Source organism: Protopterus annectens, chromosome 7.part0 (assembly GCF_019279795.1).
Source record: "Protopterus annectens isolate FY-2018-M chromosome 7.part0, PAN1.0, whole genome shotgun sequence".
NCBI lineage: Eukaryota > Metazoa > Chordata > Ceratodontiformes > Protopteridae > Protopterus > Protopterus annectens.
In genome coordinates, this window is record NC_056739.1 from 1,283,010,277 (window position 1) to 1,283,034,936 (window position 24,660).

A 24,660-nucleotide genomic window follows, 5' to 3' on the forward strand; every position below is an offset into this window, starting at 1 on the left:
TGGCAATAAGCTTTCACCGGCTGATGGCCACACTCGGTGTGTTCTGTGCCTTGGGGTTGGACACTTTTCCTCTGGGTGTTCCATCTGTGCGGTGTTCAGCCCCAGGGCACGTAAGGACCAGAGATCCAAGCTGATCCTGGCGGGTCTCTTGCCCCCGGATTTGGCTTCCGGTCCTACCGTGGCTTCCACCGCGGCTTCGGCGGCGGCCACTCCTGCGTCTCTCCCCCCGGCCGGGACTCAACCTCCCGCTGTAGGCCCGGAGGAGAGGGAGGCTAGGAAAGACAAAAGGAGGGAGAAGCACCACAAGCGGAGGGCCGAGGCCTCCACGTTGCGCGCCCCCCCCCCCCGCTAAGCGGTCTTCTCCCTCCAGGGCTTCCCGGTCTCCTCCCTCTCGGATCCGGTCTCCCTGTTTTTCACCGGGTCCTGAGGAGGAGGAGACCCGATCTCCTTCGAGGTCATCGAGGTGGCACTCCCATCCCGCCTCGGTGGCCTTGTCGAGATCCACTCGCAGCCTTTCCGATGCGGATTTGGACAGGATGATGCGAACGTTCCTCCAGGCCCAAATGCAGATGGGAGTGCTCCTGCCTCCCCCCCCTCCGGGGGGGAGCTCGACCCCTTTCTTTGCCCCGATAGCTCCTTCTCTGTCCCGCTTCCCGGGTTCGGAGCCTTCAAAGCTGGGCAGCCTTGGAACCGGGGGTGGGTCGGCGCCGACAGTCTCGGGTACTTCGGCGCCGATGCTTCCCTCGAGCCTTTCGGGTCCGTTTTTGTGGGATCCAAGCTCTCGGAGCCGAGGGCTGAGCTTTGGATCCGAGGGTTTCAGTATACCTTCGGCGCCATCCATGTCAGAGCATACTGGTCAGTCGGATCCGATCGCTTCGGTGCCGGCCCTGGTCCGCCTGTCGGATCCGAGTGAGGGTCTGCTCTCGGATCCCAGAGAGAGCGGCTCTCCCTCGGCGTTCGACGTGGTGGAGAGGGCTCTGTCGACTGCTTCCAGGCCCCCGGTCCCTGCCATGGCTCCACCCCGCACTCCTTCTCTGTTTGGTCCAACTTCCATCACCCGGCCCCAGGGACAGCCTGCTTCAATGTCCCAGGTCATTCCCTTGGAACAGGATGTTGCTGGTGAGGCCTCCTCGGACAGCCCCCCCCCCCGAGGAGATCCCCCACAAGCGGAAGTGCAAGAGGAGGCACGTGGACTCCCCTGAGTCCTTGACTGAAGACACAGATTTGGAGGAAGGGGAAGGCTCCCCAAGGTCACCCCCCGAGGATGTCTCCTTTGGAGACATCATGGAAATGCTCAGGATCAGAGGCGGGTGGTCTGCCCCAAAGCCGACCTCGGACGAGTCCGTGTTCCTGGAAGCATTTGAAGCAGGCCCTTCTATCTCTTGGGTGTCCCCTCCGGCCGACCCCCTGGTGGACCTGATTACCACCAGGGCGTGGAAGGAGCCGGACACTGTGGAGCCAGTCCCGAAGTGCCCTGACAGGATCCTCAGTCCCCCTGTGGATAGGCCCCATTGGAGCAAGGGTCCCCCGGTAGATGCCATGTTGGTGGCGGCGGTCACTAAGATGGAACTAGCTCAAGAGAGCCCCTCGGTCCACCCCCCGGGCAAGGAGTCCCGATCGCTGGACCGCTTAGGGAAGCGGGTGTTTAATTCAGCGTCCTTCTCGGTTAGGTCTCTGAACTATATGGCACACGTTATTCGACTGCAGGGGGATCTCATTAAGGAATACGCTGCATCGCCCCCGGAGTCCATGTCGGCGGAGGACAAACAGCTGTACTCTACCTGTATGGCCACTCTTAGGTCCATTTCCAATACCTCTATGCGGCTACTATCCCATGCCATGGAGAGAGCCGCTAGACCCAGCGGAGCAGGCCTCGTTATGAGGCGTCAGGCCTGGCTCCGGCATTGTGATTTCGCGGAACCCTTTAAGGCGTCGTTCGCAAATGCCCCTTTTGATGGTCCTACCCTATTTGGGAAGACCGTTCGCGACACCTTGGTCCAGAGCGAAAAGGATGGGAAGATGTTGTCTGCTGTCGGAGTCCACTTCTCTGCTCCCCAGAGGTCCTTCTCCAGGAACCAAAAGGGACAGAAGAAGATGTGGTTCCGGAAGTCGCAACAGTCCCAGTCTGCTCCGGATCTCCAGTCCTTCCGCGGCAGAGGAGGACAGGAGGACGCCGCCCTAGAGGCAGAGGGGGCCCGAAGAACTTTGGGTCCAGAGAACCCTTCTCTGATCGGCCCACGCAGCAGCCCTGAAGGGTTGCCCGACTGCTCCACTCTGGAGGCAGTCGGGGGACGTTTCTCGAGGCACCTGGCAGCTTGGGAGTCCATCACAGCAGACCGCTGGGTGCTTTGCATCATATCCAGAGGTTACCAGATTCCCTTCTCTTACCCCCCTCTCTTCCCCAAGCACCTTCCCGATGTCCACCCGATCAGAGGGAGGCCGCAGCTGCGGAAATTCAGCAGCTCCTAGAAAAAAGAGCCATCCAACACGTCCCCCCAGATCAGCTCGGATCGGGTTATTACTCCAGGTTCTTTTTGGTGCCAAAAAAGACGGGGGACTTGAGGCCAATCCTCGATCTCTCCCTCTTGAACCTGTCAGTAACCAAAGAGAAGTTCCGGATGGTCACTCTTCAATCCATTCTCCCCCTTTTACGGGAGAACAATTGGATGTGCTCTATAGACCTCAAGGATGCGTACTACCACATTCTCATGGACAGACGATCCAGGAGGTTTCTCCGCTTCCGGCTAGGAGCCAGTCATTACCAATTCAGGGCTCTCCCCTTTGGTCTCAACTCAGCCCCCAGGGTGTTCACCAAAGTGTTAGCAGTGATAGCGGCCCACCTGAGACTCCAGGGAATTCAGGTTTTTCCGTACCTGGACGACTGGCTCCTGACCGCTCCGACAAGGTATCTACTCTGCACAGCCAGGAACTATTTTCTTTGCATTGCTCCCTGGCTAGGGATCACAATAAATATGGACAAATCTTCTCTCACCCCGACTCGGGTCATAGATTTTATTGGGGCCAGGTTAAACACAATCAATCTTGTAGCCTTCTTAACCCCAGAACGACTTTGAACCCTGAGGCTTCATGTGCGGGCCATCCTTCTATCTTCAGCTCCTCCTGGGGAATTGGTCCTGAGGGCTCTAAGCTCAATGGCAGCGACAATCAACTTATTGCCAATGGCACGTCTGAACATGAGGGTCTTACAATGGACCCTCCAATTCCAGTGGTCTTTTCGTCACTACCCTCTGAGTCATCCCATTCCCCTCAGCAGGGCTTGCAAGAGGGCTCTCGTATGGTGGCTGCAATCCCCGGACCTCCACACGGGACGCCCCTTCTCTATGGCCCGTCCCCTTGCCACAGTGACCACGGATGCCTCTCACCTCGGGTGGGGGGGGGGGCACTCTTCGGGCAGGACTGTCCAAGGCACATGGAACAACACGGAGACCTCTTTGCATATCAATGTTCTAGAGATGAGGGCAGTGCTGTTAGCGTTGCAAGCACTTCAGGACCTTCTTCCTGTAGGGAAGATTGCGATCTAGACGGACAACATGTCGGTTGTCTGGTACATCAACAAACGGGGGAACCAGGTCTTACCCACTCTGTCGAGAGGCCATGAGAGTGTGGGAATGGGCGATCTCCACCAACCGTTTTCTCATTGCAACGCATATTCCGGGAAGGTCCAACATCCTGGTGGACAGACTCAGTCGCACCATCCTTTCCCCTTACGAGTGGTCTCTCAATCCGCAGGTAGTGAATCAGATTTTTGCCAAGTGGGGGCAGCCCTGCTGCGATCTTTTCGCCTCTCCTTCAAACACCAAATGCAACAGCTATTTCGCTTTAATTCCCCAAGTCGGGGAATCCCCGAGAGACGCTCTGGTGCATGCTTGGCCTCCCGGTCTGCTTTATGCTTATCCACCTCTTCCCCTGATGCTAAAGTTTCTACAGAAAGCCAGTCGGTTGGGGAGCAGGATTATCCTCATTGCCCCATTCTGGCCTCGTCAAACCTGGTTTCTTTACCTTTGGTCTCATCTGGTGAATCCTCCTTGGATTCTAGATCCCCTCCCGGATCTGATTTCCCACCCTCTGGGTCTCCCAACCCCGAACCTGGTCAGTCTCAAGCTCACAGCTTGGCTGCTCCAGTTCCACTTGTTGCTAGGACTCCCGGCATCTCTTCCCCAGTCAAAGCCATTCTAGTAGCAGCCCACAAGCCTTCTACTAGGAAGATTTACAGTAGCAAATGGAAACGTTTCTCGATTTGGGCAGAATGTCAAAACTTGGATCCCTTCACAGCTCCCTTACCTGCTGTGTTAGACTTCTTATCAGGACTGTTTCACCAGGGAGCTAGCTGTTCCACCGTCAAGGTTCAACTAGCAGCTATCTCTCACTACCGTGTCGGACATGATCTGCATCCCTTGATCACTTCAAAGCTGTGCAAGACCTTTCTGAAGGGCACCTTCCTGCTCAGACTTCCGGTGAAGGAAGTGGTACCTCCGTGGGATTTGACATCAGTGCTTCAGGCCTTGACATCTTCCCCCTTTGAGCCTGCAGCTTCAGTGGATCTCAAGTATTTGTCTTGGAAGACGGCCTTTCTCGTCGCCATCACTTCGGCTAGAAGAGTTTCTGAAATTCAAGCCCCTTGTGTGAAACCCCCGTATCTAACCTTCCACAAGCATAGAGTTTACCTCAGGACCAATCCCTCTTTTCTCCCTAAGGTTGCTTTCGAGTCAAATATCAATCAGTCCATTAACCTGCCAGTTTTCTTTCCCAATTATCAGAACAAAGGGGAATACAAACTACACCTTTTGGATGTGCATTGACAACTTCGATTTTATATTCACAGGACATCTGGTCATAGGCAATCCGACCAGTTGTTCGTCTCCTTTGCCAAAATGAATTTGGGTAAATCCGTATCTAAAGTCACATTGTCTCGATGGATCTCGCAATGTATTCTTTTGGCTTATGAAAGTTCTGGTAGGCCCGCACCTCAGGGAGTCCGTGCCCACTATACCCGATCTATGTCCACCTCTGCTGCCTTTAGATCAAGGGTATCCTTAGATGATATTTGTTCGGCTGCCACTTGGGCCTCATCTCATACCTTTATCAGCCATTATAATATGGATATTATCTCCAGAGGGAGAGCATCCTTTGGCTCTGCAGTGCTCCGGAACATCCTTCCATGATGGCCGCCCAAGGTTCAGGTAGCTGGGGACTCTGTCCCATAGGTTGCTACACAAATGAAGTTAGCTACTTCAGATTAAGAAGTTATGTACTCACCATAACGTTCCACCTGAGTAGATAAACTTCATTTGTCAGCAACCATCCCCCACTCCTTCCCCCTGACCTTTGATTGTTCACATTTGTTGTCTTCAGAGATGGTCTTTGAAATTGATCTATCTTTAGCAGTTGCTGTTTTGGGGGCAAACTTGATCTGAGGTCAGTCAGGGATGGCAGGGGTTTATGGGTGGGGGGAGGAGCTAGGAGCTCAGATCTAAGCTGTTGAAAACTGCCGGCTCAGATCCGAAGTCGGATCCGATACCCATAGGTTGCTGACAAATGAAGTTTATCTACTCAGATGGAACGTTATGGTGAGTACATAACTTCTTATTTTTGACATTTAATTTTTGTCCATGACTCTGGCACCAGTTATTTTTTTTGGGAGAAGCCCACCAGAAGAATAGCTGTGTTTCTGTGGGATTCATTGACTACTCCCAGCTTGCCATTCTCTGCAGGCTTGATCAGCGATAGACACTTGATGTTTGCTTTGTCTTTTGAGAAGTAGATACCAAGTAAAAGCAACCTCAGAACAAAGCACTGTGCAGGCTTGGCCAGATCAAAGGAGACATTGTGTTTAGAGGTTGACAGTGGGTTGTCTTGGTTATGGGCAGATATTTATTCATCTCTTCCCCAGAACTAACAGATTTGTTTGACTTCTACACTAATGAAAGCTGGCTATTAGAATGAACCATTTGTTATGGTTAGAAAAAATTATGTACATCTCAGTGCTGTAGCTGTTTTGAATGGTATAGGTGTGTGTGTGTGTGTGTGTGTGTGTGTGTGTGTGTGTGTGTGTGCGCGCGTGTGTGTGGATATACACAGAAATGGAAAGAAAAGTAAAATACTGTGTAACTGAGTATTTAATACAAGCAGTTTTATTGTTTGTTAAGGTGACATTAATTTAACTGATAATACTTCTACTTCTGCATAGTATTGTTAGTAATATTGAGAAGATGCTACTACCACTTTTTTCCAGCTGTATTATTCTGGGATCAGCTGTTGAGACCCTAAATAAGTCAAAGTTAATTTAGTTAGTGTTTTGCCTATAGTTATGGATTATATGTTACGTGCATTGTATCAGTCAAATATGAGATATCTCTACCTTTCTTCAGCTTGTTTATCTGTAAGTAATTCTCTTGCATTTACAAGCACTGCATCATGTTACTATGATTTAGTAACTTTAGGTATTAAGCCAGTGACATTGTTCTAGCTAAGGCATGCATTTTCCCCATTTCTTGGTAGAATTACTACCTATCCCCGTTTTTCAAAGAATGGTCCTGATTTACACAACTCTTCTGTAAAAAATGGCAACTAATTTTACATTTTTGTAGAGAAATATATTTTCTTTCCATACATATTGCAAAGAAAATACTTTGGAAACAACTGACATTTTACTGTGCTGATGCTTAATTTTGACAGCAGAGTAAAATAGTCATTATTATTAGCTAAATGTATGGACTGTTTATTAACATCTATAGCACTGCAGTAAGAAGTAGCCCATTTTGTTATTTGAAATTATAACCTATATGACAAGAAACTTTTTCCATTTTTCAGACATTCTGGTGTTATTTGTCACAAAATATGTTAATATTTTGCCCAGCAAGGAAATAATTTGTAGAAAAGTAACATGAGTAGTTAGTCATTGTGGTAAAATCAGCCTTTAAATTCAGATGTATATTGCCTGTTTCTAATTTGATTGAAAAGTATATGAAAGTAGGTATGAAAAGCAAATTTGCCTGTGTAGGAGGTAAGTAAAATGATATGTATATTCACTATAAAGTAATCCATAATTTTTGTTTTCGCTTGATAGCCAAAACTTTTATCTCGGGAACTATTGGACCTAGTTGCTTCTCATTTCAACCTCAAAGAAAAGGAATACTTTGGTATAACTTTTACAGATGACACGTGAGTACTCCTTTTTAAAGAATAGTATTATGTAAGAAATTAAATGGACTGTTGTAGAGGCAAATATATAAATGGTTTATTATCAAAATGTCGACAACAATTTCATGAGTGATGACTTAGAAAATGCCAAAAATGACAACATCAAACAGTCATAAGTATGACACCTTCAAAACATCTACTGTTTGATGTTGGCATTATCGACATTATCGAAATGTACCTTGACGTCTGGTGACTGTCTACTCTCGTTTTGCAGGGGGCACAGTCCCTGCTTGTTATATAGATGTCGATCTCACAACAGCAAATGCACACTAGCATTCGCTGTTGCAGGTTTGACATATCTCGAATTGCCGTTATGATAACTTTGAAAACTGTCTTTGGATAATCAAAGTTTGCATAAAGGGATTTGAGATTTTGATTGTAAACCTGTATAAATAAAACTGGTAGAATACTTTAAACCATACTGCTTAACTTGGAGGTTCATGTTGCAGTGCCCCATACTGATAACACATCTGCACAGTGTAATACATTGATTTAATTTACATTCTTGGGTTTGTGTTTATAATTTTTTGACTGTATAATACCTACTAGATCCTAAAAATGTCTTTTTTAGCAGTGACCTTGTAGAAGCGGTCTAATTAATTGGTTAGAGTCGAACACCTTAAGAGGCTGGGTGGTTAGAGTTGGCATATTGGTTAATGTGCTTATCTCACAAAGTACAGGGTTTGATTCTTACCTTTGGATAATAAGCTAGGCTTAAAATAGTCCACAAGGGCAGCTAGCCTAGTACTTATCTATGAACCTGTGATTCTTCTTTTTTGTTTAAGTCATAACACTCTGTTATTTATTGTATCAACCTGCTGTTGTGGAAAATGTCATCTGTAGCAGTACAAGAACAAGATCAGGACACTAAGGAAAGGAGTTGTTGTTCTTCTTTCGGCTTTTCCTGGTTAGGGGTCACCACAGCGGAACTCTGGTCCGCTAATGATTGGCAGTAGATTTGTACGGTGCCAGGGTGCCAGATCGATGCCCAACCTTCAACGAAGGCACGCCCATTCAGGCATTTCATGCTGGAGAGAAAGATCTTTCTCCCAGAGACTGCCAGTACTCTGGAATTAACTCCTTTTTCATGTTAAGCAGAGCTACTCAGTGACCTTATTTAAGTGCAACCTGAACAGCTGGATGGGAGACCCTAAATTCACCCCTGTGGTGGTACCTATGTTTCTTATGAAGAGGGGCATGTGGTGCTGATAACAGATTAGCTCTGCAAGCAATCAAATCATTTAACAACTGTCAGTTAAGGAACACAGATATTACATGTCTACGCTTGTAAAAGCCCTAGGGCCATTAACCTAGTAACGTCCTATGAACTTGTGGACATGCACATTTCAACCTTCTAATAACCTTGTCAACATAACATAAATAGACTGTTTGATTATACTCTAGAAACATAGGTCTTTAAACCCAGATGATGTTTATAATTATTAAAGTGTCTGCAGAATATCCCAACTAACAACTAAACCAAGAAGTAAAATGGTCACATAGACAAACGAATTAGTAAAAAGCACAAGGAAAACCTAGCTAAGCTAAAGTTTTCACTGTGTTACCTTAAATCTCCTGTAATGGAGGCCCATGGGATATATGCAAATGAACCCTTAAGGACATCAGGTGTTTCATGGCTTCTGAATGTCCATGACATTTTACTTTTTTTTTTTTTTTTTTTTTTTTAAGCCTGCGTTTGGTTTTGTTGGCCTGATTCTGTACATAAATACTTAAAAAGGAAAATGTGGTAAAGGTAGGTGAGGAAATTCTATCTTGCATAGAATGAAAGCGCTCAAACATTAAAGTTTTAAACTTATTGAATGAACAGCATCTTTCGTCTTTTGGTAGTGGGAGTGTATTGCTTCAGTTTGCCTGGCCGTTTTTGTTGATTACTGGTTTGTGTTTTGTGAATTCTTTAACAGTGGTACTGATCAGTGTCTAAAATAGGTAGCTTGTTGAAACTTAATACTGCTAGTCCCAAAACACTGAAAAATTAAGTGTGAGTTTCTGCAAGTAACAGCAAAGTGTGAAATTTGTTGTTGCACATGTAAAGTGTTATTTGCAGGAGGCCAAGCCTCCTGCACCCCCATGTGGGGATTCACCCAATACCTCTTCTACTTATGCATACTTTGCTCCAAGATCACTGTACCTCATAAAAGAGGGAATTCTCTGAGATACAGCAAATTTAGAACTACTGCGTATTTCCCTCTTATTGCATACGTTTTCTCATTTCCAAGGATTATAGTTGCCATCTTCGAACATGCAACAGGAGCCCTGTAAAAAACAGTTTTATATATGTATATATATATATATATATATATATATATATATATATATATATGTATATGGGTCTACCTGACATGGTCGACAGTTCATATGATCGTCACTCATTTGGTCGACAGTTCATTTGGTCGACAAGCAGATTTGCCCCCTTCCCCAATGTTGTGCGACCCTAGAGTTGATATATATATAGTTGGGGGGGTGGGGGGCACAGCCCCCCACATTTGGGGGTGTGGGGGGTGAAGCCCCCCACCTAAAATGCTTGTCGATCAAATGAACTGTCGACCAAATGAACTGTCGACCATATAAACTGTCGACTATGTCAGGTAGACCCATATATATATATATATATATATATATATATATATATATATATATATATATATATATATACAGGTGTGTGTGTGTGTGTGTGTGTGTGTGTGTGTGTGTGTGTGTGTGTGTGTGTGTGTTACACTAATTGTTTCCTAAGCTTACTTGTCTCAATTTCATATAGTTAAAATAATGTACATGACTTTTCATTATGTGTCTGTATGTACTGCTTTGTTAACCCAGGCTGTGGCTGAAATGGGTCAAATTTTTGATTGGGCCACTGTCACAATCAATAAACTGAAATTAATGATTTGGTCTCTTTTTAGAAATCCAGAATATTATTAAATGTCTTTAGCAAACTGGGAATTAAAAAAAATGAATAAGTTAAATATTTAAGTAACGCAGAAGATTGGTCCAAAGTGCTGAACTGGTGGGGCAATCATTGGCTTTTTACCATCAATTCTTATTTTAAACATCTTTGTAAACATCACATATTGCATAGGGACATGAGTATACATTCAGTTATAAAAAAGAAAACAAACCATTAGAAATATTTTTCCCTGGCTCGATTCTCAGCTGGGGTGCCTTTTGCTTGGAGTCTGCATGTCCTCCCTGCGGTTGCATGGATTTCCTCTGGATGCTCCAGTTTCCTCCCACATTCCAAAGACATACAGTAGGTGGATTGAACACTCTAAATTAGCCATAGGTGTGAGTGTGTGGTGTGGAAGAACTGCCGTGGCAGGGCTAGCCACCCACCGCTGTAAACTTTGGCTGTAGATGAATGCCACTGTTGAAGTGTCATCCCAACCCCATATGCAAAAGTGGGATGAGGGTTGTGGATGAATGAATTAGTTCTCAAAATATTTTCTGCTACTTTGTAAATATTGCATTCTGTATAGTTGTTATTGTTCTTCTTAAATGCCTGCATCAAAAATTCTACTGTCTGCTTATTTTGTAAACTCCCTCTCCCCCTTTTCAACATAATTTATTTTCACTTTGATTTGTAGTCTTCTGCTTGTGCTATGTATATGAGCCTTAACTGTGTAGCTCTTCTGTGAGGAGGAACTACCTTCTTTCATATCCCAAATTCATGCAAACTAATCTTTGATTCTTACAGTGCTGTTTATGGAGGAATATGTTTCTGTTGCATGCATGTTTCATAGCTAGGATGTTAGGAATATGTCTGTTTTAATGTCTAGACTGTACTTAGGATCTATAATCCTCTCAAGCACAATTGTTTTAATATACTTTAATGAGGGGAATAGTAGGCAAGCACCTAATGTAGCATTATTTCACAGAAAATACTATACATATCTGACTTGTCATTTTTTACTACATTTCTCTGTGAGGCCTCTGATTCCACGCAGCATGCAAGAAATTCCTTTGTAGGAAATTTGTAAAGCAACACTTTTCTTTAGAAATAACCCTCCTTCCTCACTGTGCATCCAGAAAAGAATGCAGAGTTTAGAAATTATGACTTGCAGTCCCATTTCCTAGACATATTTTGCAGATAGCTTATTAACATACTGTTTCACAGTACACAGTGTGAGATGTTCTGAATGCAAGAAGAAAAAGTTGAGTGGTAATACTATTTCTAACAAAAAATCTGCCACTGTTGTGGATATATTCAGCAGCCTTTCCTTCAAGAATCTTGAGGACTGGAAGAATCAGCTTTGTCGCTCCCTTTATTTTTACTCCCTGGGCATCACTTTGCACTGGCTATAATCATAAGTACGGTAAATATAACTTGCCACAGCTAATATAAATCTGATTTATTTAGCCTGCCTCAACTGATAATAAATCTGATTTATTTATTTTTATGTTTTTCTTGTATTTTTATATACTGTTACTTGGCTAACGCTAGTCTGTAATTAATGTTGTCTTAGCAGTCAACATAAAAGTAACAGGATGGGAATGGGGGCAGGCTGGAATGGAATCATGTGACAGAATGTTGAATTTAATTCCACAATTCTTTAAGCATTATCTGTAGCATTAAGTCATTTTTTTTGGTTACCTGAAACCTGCATAATGAATTAAACTGTAAACAGATCTGAAATCAAGTTAACAAATATCTTGTGAGAGCACTGTTAACCGTGCTCAGTAATTTTATTTATTTGCGTACTGGGTAAGTGGACTGGTTGTCAGATCCTTTTCAACAACGACCTGAGCCAGGAAGCAGATTGAATACAACAGTTGTACAAAATAAAAAGAATGTAGATAATTTACATGAATACTTATTTTCAAGCACGCGTAGTTTAATGTAATGTATAAGCAGTGTGCATTTTTTTCAGAGATTTTTCACAGTCTCCAGACACACAATTTTGTGCCCTGTAACTTACAGAGAGTTCTGTGTGCTTAGTTATGAAAGTCTACAGTGTAAATAACGTATGGAAATAAGGTGGCTTTTTCCCTGAATCTGTTTCACTGATCTAAATACCAGGTCAGAATAACATCAGGTCTGATGATTTCTTTCATAAAGAATTTTCCATTCAGTGGGTTGGTTTTATAAACTTCTTTATATTTAAATCACCTTATTATGTACTTCTATTTTATTTTTTTTTTGTACTTGATTGCAATTATGGTATTGATTTTGTGCATATTGGACAAGGTAACTGTATTAGTAATCATGATATCCCTTTTCTATAAAGACATTAAAGAGTGTAAAGCCTGTTTGGGAATGAGGGTTATTTGTTATTTTGTTGGTGTCCACCTGAGATTTCATAGAGTTGTTTACTTATAAATATTAGTAAGTAATGTATGGCAACTTATAATGGAGATAGGAGAGTAAATAGGGCAGCAGTAATGGTTTGAATGTATTAAGATGACCCTGTTAAGTGACTGTCTTATGAAAATAATTGCCACTTCAAATACTGGGAACTGTACAGACCTACACATTTGCATAAAACAACTTTCTGTCCTGTTAAAAGAAGGGGCACCAGGATACTAAATCATTACAGGAATACATTGAAATGTACCAGAAATGCATACATGTGTTGGTCAATGTACGGAAAAGCATCAAGCAGCACTGCTTGAATTAAAGAAAAGTCACTACAGACTGTATATTGCAAGTAGAATTATAATTGTGGACCAAATGGTTTCAGTTAAAAATAGATGACATGGAAAATAGGGCCGTATGAAGCAACATATCTTATTAGCCTTTGTGAAGGTAAAGATGGAGTGAATTTAGTAGCCTTCATAGAACATGAACTGATGCTTTTCTTAAAAAATCTTGAAAAAAATATGAGTGTCATAAAGAGAGTTCACTAGATCAATGCCCAGGTAGATTTCAAGGACTGTGAAAAAGTGCTACATAGATCTCAGGAAATAGGCCCCTCTTGAATTTCTCCAAATCTTTTGGGTTTCTAATACCATGACAGGAATGGACCCCATTCTTCAGTCAAATTACGATTAAAGTTCATGAATTTAGTATTGTTTCACTCTTTGATGTCAGCCAGAAGTGCTCTTCACAGCACCCACAATGGGCTCAGTAATGATTCCTTCTGCAATTCATACGGGGTTACCTGGATTGGTAACATATCTAAATAAGACTGTAGATTATTTTTTGTAAGACCCATTGCTCCTGCTACTGTTGGAATTGTCTGGGTATCTTTCTTCCACATAGCTCTTGTTTCTGCCTGCAGATCCTGATATTTTATGACTTTGTGTCTCTCTGTATGCATCACACTATAGTCACTGGCTGTGGCGATTTCAATGATCAGTGCTACTTTTGTCTTCTTTTCATGGACCACTATATCCAGTTTTCTAGCATCTATCTTTTGAAATGATGGTAATGGGTGATCCCATGTGATATAAACTTCATAATTTTCTATGATGCTTTGTGGCTTATGTTTCTAGTGTTTTTAAGCCACTTCAATACCATAATGTTTGCACAATCTCTAGTGCAACAGTCTTGTCACATTATTATGCCTTTCAGTATACAGTTTTTCTGCCATTAGTATGTCACAACCAGCAACAAGGTGTGCGACTGTTTCCAATTCTGTTTTACAAAACCTACATTTGTCTGTTTTGCCCACATGTTCAATGGACTTTGTAAACCAATGTGTGCGTTGCCCACTATCTTGGGCCGCCAATATTAACCTTTCATCTTTTGCTTTAAATTCATCTCTCCTTAACCATTCTGCATTCAGTCCTGAGCAACATGAGGTTGTTCCAGAAGTTTTCTATACTCACAACTACATTTATGCATTTTCCACATTTCTTGCCTTCTCATCTGGTCCTTCACCTTATATTCTTTCTTTTGTTTTTTGGCACATTCAGTTGCTGCCTGATTTTTATTTATTTATGGTTTGATTTCCATTCCTGCTTGATGCCGATATGCTTCTGCTACATTAAGCAGAGAAGTCATCTTAGATTTATTTTCCTCATGTTTCAAAACTTTCACTACGTTTGGGTCTTGTGAGGTCAGCAAATATGTGTGGAGTCCCACGATTGCAGATCTATACATGTAATCAATTTCAAGGAGGCCCATCCGTCCTTTGGAAGGGGGAGTGTATAATCTTGGTATACACTGATTTTTATAAATGATTTGGTGACCATGAAGCGTCCGTCTTGTTTTCCTATTTAATCTATCCAACATGTTTTGGCTCGTCCTGCTGTATGGCAGGTGTGATTATATGATCTGCCAGACTATAGTATGTACAGCTCTGTTTCTTTTTCTTTATTTTCACAGCTGGGTGGGGGCTGCAGCCCTGAAGTCCAGTGGCATGAGCCTCCCCCTGATTATGACGAATCATGAGTAATGTATACAGTGTTACTTTTGAACTGAGTCAGTTTTCATGCCTTTCTAGTGTCTGTTATCAAATTGTTTTATAATTTAGCAACCTGGACTGAGTACATCCTTAGTATAATTTTTACACTTTGAGATTCTGGCTTATCGTCATATTTATGACCTCAGTCACCCTTCTTGTATATATACTATTTTATAATGGATTGTATGGTAGCATGAAAACTGATTGGACAAAAATAATATAGTTAGGGGAAGGTACCAGGTAGCGATTAAGGTAGTAGGTAGAGGATATGGCTGATATACGAGTTCCTGCCTCCCTGTCATAGTTCAGAAACTTAGTCATCTACTAGTAAGTGCTTTTTGTTTTCAAAATTGTTTTAAGTTAGTTTTTTAGGGCTCACCAAGCTGTTTTTGCCTTACCTGCTTGACACTGACTATTAATATTTAAGGGAAGCTTTACAGAATGGAGTGGGAGTCTATTTTCTGCACGGAAGATAAGGTTTACAAAATACAGATCTGGTCATTAGTTATTTTTATTGGGTGTCTTACAGGACTGCTACAAGTCTGTTGACTCCATGAAAGTCTGGATAGGAAAACAGGTTGTTTGTTACTTTTCTATCACTTATCTCTGGTACTATTATGTGTTGTTGTCTCTGCTTTAATCTTGTAGTGTGATCTGTTGTCCCTTCTCCCAGGGTCCACAATTGTCTTCCTGTTTCAAGACCCCTGAGTAGATAACATAGATTTCCTTGTTTCTCTCAACTTTCTTAACCTTAGTCCTTTTGTGATCTGTTGTCCATTCTTTGGTCCTGTTGTAGCCAGCTCTGGTGGTGTACAGTGATAAAGCCCTGACTGTGGCCCAGGTGACCTGTTTTTCAATTAGTGGCTTGGGCACTTGACAGAGCTGGCAATGAAGAATGGGAATGGGCTGGGCATGCACAACCACAGTCCCTCTGAGGAGTTGGGGGGGGGGTAGTTTCAAATGCATGGTGTAGGGCAGATGTTAGGCTTACCAAGCCAGTTCTTGCTGGTAGCCTTCAGTGCAGGTATGAATAAGTTTTCACTACAAGGAGGAAGAATTGTGGGACTTTGAAATTATGCTGATTGCTCACCCACCCCAACTCAGGCAGGGTTAGGCCCATTACAGATATCCTCATTGCCTGGAAGCTTGTGAGGACACAGTGCACCCTCATGGATACCTGAATCCTGACCCCAAACAGGCAGTTATTATCCCCAATAATAAATGACGGTTGTGTTGGGGAACAGGTGGGCCATATCTGACTGGGGGATGCCTGATGGTCAGCAGGCTTAGGGTAAAAAAGATATAGAAAAAAATTCTCAGTCCCGCTGCGTGATCTGATGTCCTTCTCAGTGTTGTTGTGTGATCTGTTTTCCTGTCTGCTAAGGTACACGTTTGTCTCCTGGCAGTTTAACCTCCTGGGTCAAAAAAACAGTTTGCTTTGTTGACTTCTCTTAGGATAATCCTGTTGTGTGCTATTTCTCTTCTCTGGTCATTTTTCTGTAGCTTACCTGGCAAACACAGGTTATTTGTGTAGATTCCTAAGCCTGAGTTACTGGATATTGCTTAATACTGCAGTTCCAGAATTCCGTAATTGTGTTCTCAGTTTTGCAATTTCACAGTGTCAAGAAATAGGTCAATGTGAAGTTGTTCTATCTCGCCGTTCATTCTTACAGATGGGTTCAGAGCCAATCCTCGGCTCCAAGTAGGCCATCTACAAAGCTCAAGGTCTTCAGACAGCTCGAGGCCAAGTCCCTAGCCCATGATGCACCTTGAGTTACCTCAGATTTAGTTTGATGCTGCAACAGATCGGAGGTTTCCTCACAGCTCGGGCCAGTATAGTTTTTTCTTCTAGAAAAAAATTATCTTTACAAACTTTAATAATAATTTTCAATTTAATAACTTTTAATATCTTGTTGAACTAGTGTATAGCTTAAATTGTGATAGTCCCTTTATAGTCTTAGAGATTAGAAGAGGGTTTAATAGTTTAGAAGTTAGTCTTAGAGATTAGAAGAGGGTTTAATAGTTTATAAGTGTGTTTTAGTAGACATTTATAGCCTTTAGTTTATATTTAACATTACAGAGCCCATTTGTTTAAGGGCTGCTTACTATTTAAAATACTTGTGTTTTTTGAATTTGTTGAACAAGTGTGTGTGTGTGTTTTGATATACCTTTAATACAGGTTTTCTTGTGTGCATTTAAAAATTTCTCATGGCTGACCAGGATAAGGAGAAATAACTCCAGTCTGGGTTTAAAAAATGTCCAAAGTGTGGACAGAAAATGTCTGTGACAGATGGTCATTTTAATTGTGTTTATTGTTTGGGTGCTTTGCACTTGCAAGAGAGTTGCTCCATCTGCCATTCTTTTAGTAGCCGTTTACTTCATGAAAGAAAAAGAAAGTTAATTGATAACTGATAGTTAATTGGTTAATTGATAGAGGGCTATTAAAATCATCCTTTCAAGAAGCTTTGGGCAGCCATGATAAAGCTAGCAAATCCACAAATCTTCGAAGTCCTCTAAGTCTTCATCTTAGGAACAGAGAGTTGTCGATCCGACAAAATCAAAAAACCTTCAACGTCGGCTCCACAGCCTTCGTAGCCAAGCGTCTTATCTTTTCGGAGCCGATCCCCAGTCCTGGAACCGGTCTCCGCAGTACTGAAGTCAACAATCCTACAATCAGTACCACCCTCTATCCATTCATCTCGGTCCTCAATAAGCCCTATCTGATTTGGATGTGGATTGTGTGGTGCAGAAGTTGTTACAGGCACCGGCGTTTGCAAAATTTTTATCGGTTCCGACCCAAGTGGTTTCAGAACCGAAAACTGTTCCTCCACCTACTTCCTTTCCTCCTCTGAACCATACCGGTCCGTCGCAGCTGGAGGAGTTGGACCTTATAATCGTGGAGCCTTCGGAACTGATGCCTGCTCCAGTGACATTGGTTCCTATTACTCAGACTTCCTCAGTGCCCATCGAGGAGTCTAGGAGCCGACACTCGCCAGTCAGGTCCGGGGAGGATAGTTGGGCCGACCTTTTGGTTCCAACTTTACCTCTTGAGGCTTTGGCTCGGATGAGTTTGGCTCCTACCTCTGGATTGGAGTCCACTGTTCTGGTGCTGAGGGAATCATCTGTTTCTTCAGATCCAGCAGTTTCTTACCATCGGAGCAGAGGTCCTTTTGAGGCCATGAGGAGAGTAATGTCCCCCTGGACATCCACAACTTCAGGACCAACTACCTGTTCCCCAAAAGCATCTGTATCTACTTCTGCCTCACAGATCCCTTTAAAGCGTAGACACCATGAGCCTCAGGAAGCCCCACTGGATGGTCACTGCTCTTCCGAGACCTCACCTGAAGCTCCCACTGATGAGGTTCCCAGGAAGAGAATTTGCAAGAGGAAGCATCTAGACTCCCTGCTGGAGTCAATCACATCTGACACTGACTTAGATGAATCAGGAGGGTCCCCAGAGTCCCCCTCTGAATATATCTCATTTGCAGATATCTTGGAAATCCTAAAGCAGAGGGGTGGCTGGAAGCCCACCAACCCTACTGAAGATGAGTCAGTCCTCCTGAAAGCTTTTGGGTTTCAGCCCTCCACCTCTTGGGTGTCTCCTCCCTTCGATGACCTTATGGAGCTGGTCTCACGAAGAGCATGGGAGTCTCGGGACACCATGGAGCCTGTCCCTAGGAGGCCCAATACATTTATTTCTGCCCCTCATGATAAGACCTTTTTCACTAAGAGAGTTCCTGTTGATGCCATGGTGGTGGCGGCAGCCACCAAAAAGGAGATGTCAGAAACTTCTTCCTCTGTCCATCCTCCTAACAGAGACTCTAGGATCATAGATAGATACGGGAAGTGCATGTTTAGTTCAGCGACTTTTGCCATGCATTCACTGAACTACCTTACACATTTCACAAGACTGCAAAGAGACCTCCCAAAAGACCTTGGAGATACTTTACAGGGTACAGTAGCTGAGGGAGCTTCAGACAAGGTTGTGTCCCTGCTTGCTACCCTTAATTCCATAGTGAACTTCTCCATGTGTCTAATTTCATATGCAGCTGATGGAATGAGTAGGGCAGCGGTTACAGGAATTGCTTTTAGGAGACACTCCTGGATGCGCTTATGTTCCTTTGCGGAGCCCTTTAAGTCATTCTTTGTCAACACCCCTTTTGATGGCTCATCTTTTTTCTGGCGCAAAGTTAAGAAAACTCTGAATAGGTGTGAGCAGGAAGGAAAGACTCTGTCTGCCTTTGGAGTCCGTTTTTCCACCCCTACTAGACCCTACCCCAAGGGTCAAAAGGGAGGGGGCAATAATGGAAAATGCTTCCCTCACGGCAGAGGGGTCCGCAAAATCAGGGCGACAGAGTCCAGTTCTTTTGGAAGCCCTACCAGCGCTCTTGAAAGGAGGCCCGACTGTCCTACTCTGGAGGCAGTCGGGGGTCGCTTATCTTTGTATCCAGATGCCTGGCTAAAAATAACAAATGACAACTGGGTACAGAGCATAATTTCCAGAGGATATTGTATTCCCTTCGCCACTCCTCCCCCCTTGATAACAAAAATCCCAGACGTTCCCCCCAGTTTCAGGGAACAAGCAACAGTAGAGGTCCAAAGATTGCTAGAAAAAAAGAGTCATCCAACCAGTCCCAGCGGACCAAATAGGATCTGGAACTTAATCAAGATTCTTTTTAGTTCCAAAAAAGACAGGGGACTGGAGACCTATTTTGGACCACAGCAGACCAAACAGATCTGTCAAGAAGGAGAAGTTCCAAATGGTCAAACTTCAGTCGATACTTCCCTTCTTAGGGAAAGATAATTGGATGTGCTCGATAGATCTCCAGGATGCGTACTACCATGTAAAAATGGCCAGACCATCCAGGGATCATCTGCACTTCCGGCTGGGAGCCAATCACTACCAGTTTTGAGCCCTGCCCTTTGGTCTCACTACAACCCCCAGAGTGTTCACCAAATGTATGGCAGTGGTCACGGCTCACCTGAGGCATTTGGGATTCCAGGTGTTTCCGTACTTAAGACGATTGGCTCCTCATCGCCACCACCAGGCATCAGTTTATACAAGCCAGGGACACCACACTTACTCTTTGCAATCAACTGTGGATTACCATAAACTCAGAAAAATCTGCCTTGTCGCCATCGCAACATATCATTTTTATAGGAGCGGAATTGGACACCGCCACCACCACTTTAAAACTTTCATCAGAAAGGATATCAGTACTTCGTCTGCAAATTCTGAATGTCATATCCAGAGACAAGGTGCCAGCCTCAGAAGTGCTAAAGTTGTTGGGGACGACGGCAGCTGCAATAATAGCGATTCCGTTGGGTTGTATTCACATGCGGATTCTACAATGGCTTCCGTTCACGCAACGGTCTTATCAAGAGCTCCCAATGTCACATCTCATTATTCTAACAAACACATGCAAAAAGGATCTGTGGTGGTGGTTGACCTCTCTCCAAGTAATGATAGGTCGTCCTTTTATCCTACCCTCACCATAGGCCACGGTGACCACAGATGCTTCCCTGATTGGGTGGTGGGAGTATTTTCAGGGAAGAACAGCCCAAGGCACATGGACCGAACAAGAGATACATCTGCATATCAATGTCCTGGAAATGAGAGCAGTACTCTTGGCATTGCAGTACTTTCATGACTCTCTTCCTCTGGGGACAATTGCGATTCAGACCGACAACATGTCGGTGGTCTGGTACTTGAACAAACAAGGAGGAACCAGGTCCTATCCCCTTTGTCAAGAGGCCCTAAGAGTATGGCAGTGGGCTACATCCATCTGGGGAAATCCAACATGATTTCAGACAAACTGAGCAGAGCAGTTTTGTTGCCTCATGAGTGGCCCCTCAAAAAAGAAATAGCGGAAGGAATATTCCGCAAATGGGGCCAGCTTTGCTGCAATCTCTTTGCATCCCCCATGAACACAAAATGCAGACACTGCTTTGCTCTGATTCCCCCTTTGGGAGATTCCCCAAGGGATGCACTCATACATGATTGGCCTCAGAGTCTCCTTTATGCATTCCCGCCAATTCCCCTGATAACCAAAGTTTTACAGAAAGCCAAAGCCCTGGGAAGAACCATCATTCTAATAGCCCCTCATTGGCATTGTCAGATTTGGTTCCCCTTCCTTCAACCTCATCTGTTGGAAGAGACTTGGATTCTGGACCCAGTTCTGCACCTTCTGATGCACTCATCGGGGACTCTTCGTCCCTCCCTTCGGTCCCTAAAATTGACAGTTTGGCTGCTCCAATTCCCAACATAGCCAGGTTCCATAACCTCTCAAACGAAACGCAACATCTTAATATCTTCTCATAAATCCTCTGCTAGGAAGTTGTACCTCAGCAAATGGAAGAGATTTTCCATATGGGCTTCTCAGAATAACATTGACCCTTACTAAGCCTCTATTCCCTCTATATTAGAATTTTTTACTTTGTTGTTCAACAAAGGAGCGGCAGCAGCTACAATTCATGTGCAGCTTGCGGCCATCTCTAATTTTCATCTTGACAAAGAAGGCTTTAACATAATGTCACACAAGCTGTCCAAAGCCTTTCTCCACGGAACTTTCCATGTTAGACCACCAGTTAAATCCCCTTATACCCCCTGGAACTCAAATTTTATACTCTCACACATTATTCTCCCACCATTTGAGCCAGCTTCTTCATGCAATTTGAAATTGTTGTCTTGGAAGACTATCTTTTTAATAGCCATCACATCTACTCGAAGAGTCTGAGAACTACAGGCCTTGTCCATAAAACCTCCGTGTTTGGTTTTTCATGCTGACAGAGTTTCATTGCGTACAAAATCCTTCATTCTTACCTAAAGTTTGTACTGAAGCTAACCTTAACCAAACTATAGATTTACTAGTGTTTTTCCCTAAACACACCAACAATTTGGAGTATATGTTGCACAAACTTGATGTTCACAGACAACTCAGAGTTTACCTAGATAGAACCAAAGAATTCAGAAGATCTGAACAACTTTTTTCCTTTTTAGATTCTAGAAAAGGTATGCCTGCGGCAAAAACAGCTCTATCAAAATGGTTATCTGGTTGCATCACTTTCACTTACTCCACTACCAGTTTACCTCTACAACACAAAATTAAGGGTCATTCAACCAGAGCTGTGTCTATATCTTCTGCATTTTCAGCTAGGCTACCAATCGACAATATTTGTACAGCAGCCACTTGGTCAAAGCCTCATACCTTCATCACTCATTACAAAGTCGATAGGGCCTCCAGGGACAGGGCCCCCTTTGATTCTACTGTCCTGAGAAACATACTCCCATGAACGGCGAGATAGAGCAACTTCACATAAAGAAGTTATGTACTCACCATAATGTTCCATGTGAGTTGTTCATCTCGCCTTCATTCTTACTTCCCACCCTCCTACCCCCTCCAGGTTTTTTCGAGGACTGAGATTCATGTTTTATCATGGTTGCTTTGTCTTTTCTATGGTTTTTACCTTAAAAACTGACAGAATGGCATATGGTAATATTAGAGGCAGCAAACAAGATCTTAGGTAACTCCAGGTGCATTATGGGATAGGGACTTGGCCTCGAGCTGTCTGAAGACCTCGAGGATCGGCTCCGAACCCATCTGTAAGAATGAAGGCGAGATGAACAACTCACATGGAAATGTATGGTGAGTACATAACTTATTTTTATAGTAAGATGGACCAGGCTTTTGCATCAGGATGAATGTTTTATAACATTTAATTACTTGCAGAATGACTGAAAAGTCAGTGGGTACACAGTTTGTTTGTCTCATTCTGTATCAGAATTGCCAGTTATGGTTCTCCAAACATGTTTATGTATACCTTTGAAATCAGGATGGTTGAGATAAAGCTTACTGAATTTTTCACCATGGCTACATTTAATCTGAATATTGATATAAGTTTCATGAGACATCATAACACTTAAAATGTTTTCATCCATATCAATTAACAGTGGCCATATATTGGGTATACTATATGATAACTGTACACAACATGCAGATAGTCTGCAAAAACAGGTTATGCAGGAGAGATGGGCAGATGCTTAGTGCTGTATATGTTAAGGTGAAAATCCAAAATGTCTGATTTTATGAGATTAAATGTAAGTAGTCCATGAAAGACTGCTAAGGTGTTGTCTAGTGTTGGCATTTGATTTTACTCATACAAATGCAGTTGTTAATATTGAATTATAATTCTGTTAATCCTAAGTATTTGCAGTTAGACTAATAGTTGAGAAGAAGCTAGTGATGAGGAAAGAGTCTTACTGGGCATTCCTAGACTTGGAGAAAGCATATGGCAAGGTCTCAAGAAAGCTGATCTAGCAGTACTGTGGTAGTTCGAAGTCCCAGAAACATTGGTAAAATTAGTGCAAGCTATGTACAAGGACCTAATGACTCGGGTATGAACAGTGTTCGGTCTTACAGAGGGGTTCCCAGTGGGAGTGGGTGTACACCAGGTTTCAGCTCTGAGCCCATTGCTGTTCATAATGGTGATGGACTACATTAGTAAACAGGTTGGAGGGGACAGATCAATAAAGTTGCTGTGTGCAGATGATGTAGCATTACAGGCAGACTCTGATCAAGAACTCCAGCAAAGTATAGAGCAGTGGAATTCAAAACTTGAAGGCACGTGAGATGAAACTAAGCACAGATAAGACAGTGGTAATGGCAGCAAACTGGGGAAATCAGAAGTAGCTACGAGTTGTGATAGGAACGATAGTGGAAAAGGGAAATATCTTCTCAAGTATCTGGGAGGGATGGTTGAGGAGAAGGGAAGTCTGAATGAAGAGGTCAAAGCTAAAATCAGAGGGGCTGCAGCCAACTGGCATAGAGTGTCAGGTGTAGTCTATGACAGAAGAATGCCAAAGAACTGAAAAGTAAGGTGTACAAGATAGTGGTGCATCCAGTACTACTGTATGGTACAGAAACATGGGCAGTAAAGGCAGAGCAGATGAAGAAGCTAGAGGTGATGGAAATGAAGTGCCTGAGAAGGGTGGTAGGATGAACTCTGTGGGATAGACGAAGAAAGGAGGGCATAAGAGCAGAAGCCAAAGTAGCTCCAATTGCAGAAAAGATCAAAGAGAACAGATTACAGTAGTTTGGACACGTGCAGAAAAGCAGAAGACAATCTGGTGAAGAAGATTTGGGACAGACAGAAAGAAGGTAAGAGGAAACAAGGATGTCTAGCAAAGATGTGGATGGATTGTGTAAAAGAAGATCTACGACAGTCAGGCATGAGTGTCAAAGAAGGCAGGAGTGTGGCATTGTATTGAGAGAGATGGTGACATAGGTTGCACAGTACTAATATTCAATATTTTAAAATTATAATAAGGCTTAGTGTTTAACACTGCTACTCTTTAAAGCTGCCAGCCTGGAATTAATGTTGATTTCATGTGATACCACACTGATTCAAAGTTAGCTAATTATTTTTGTTCTTTCCTCCTTGTTAGCTACAACAGTATATATAGCCTACTAACTGTTCATAATGTAATTCTTTTAGCATTTTATGTGGGATGCCCCATTCACACATCTCCAGATTGCAGACTTAAAGAAATCCACACATGCTTAGCTAGCATCCTATTTTCTTAGCAGTCCCTGCTTAATTTCATGGCATGTACTACATTTTTTAATCAAAACGTGCTACTTATAAATTTCATACAAAGACAGACTCAAACATTATGCCTTTTCCTGTTCTTATCTAATCTTAACTGCTATTCATGTACATTCCACTTTATTTTGATTTATTTTCACATTAAGTGTCATACAAGATGGCTTGAAATATTTTTGGGGTCGTAAATTAACACTGGTTCTAGCTTATGATTCAAGACTGGTCTTCGCTTTTATGACTTGCTGTCTACGTTTTACGAGTAACGAATACGTTACCTCTGATGTACAAAGGCTGCCTCTGTTAGTAATCTTTGTAATAGATTTTTGCATATGCACCACACAGTAAAGCTTTTTTTCTTACAGTGATATTTTTTTTGTATTTCTGTTTTGTCAGTGGAAAAGAAATTGTGTGTTCTGCTCTTAGGTGTTTAAGCACTATGTCTAGCATCAGTAGCTTATTAAATCCTGATGAAATG

At 43.1% G+C, this 24,660-nt stretch overlaps 1 protein-coding gene across 2 annotated transcripts in view; it reads left to right on the forward strand.

Annotated features, from left to right (window-relative positions):
• FRMD4B (FERM domain containing 4B) overlaps nt 1–24,660 on the forward strand; it is a 2,055,076-nt gene that overhangs the window by 366,445 nt on the left and 1,663,971 nt on the right. For both annotated transcript variants that reach the window (XM_044077901.1, XM_044077900.1), the window contains exon 3: nt 7,088–7,182. In XM_044077901.1, coding sequence (XP_043933836.1) covers nt 7,088–7,182 — 95 coding nt within the window. The remainder of the gene's footprint in view (nt 1–7,087; nt 7,183–24,660) is intronic.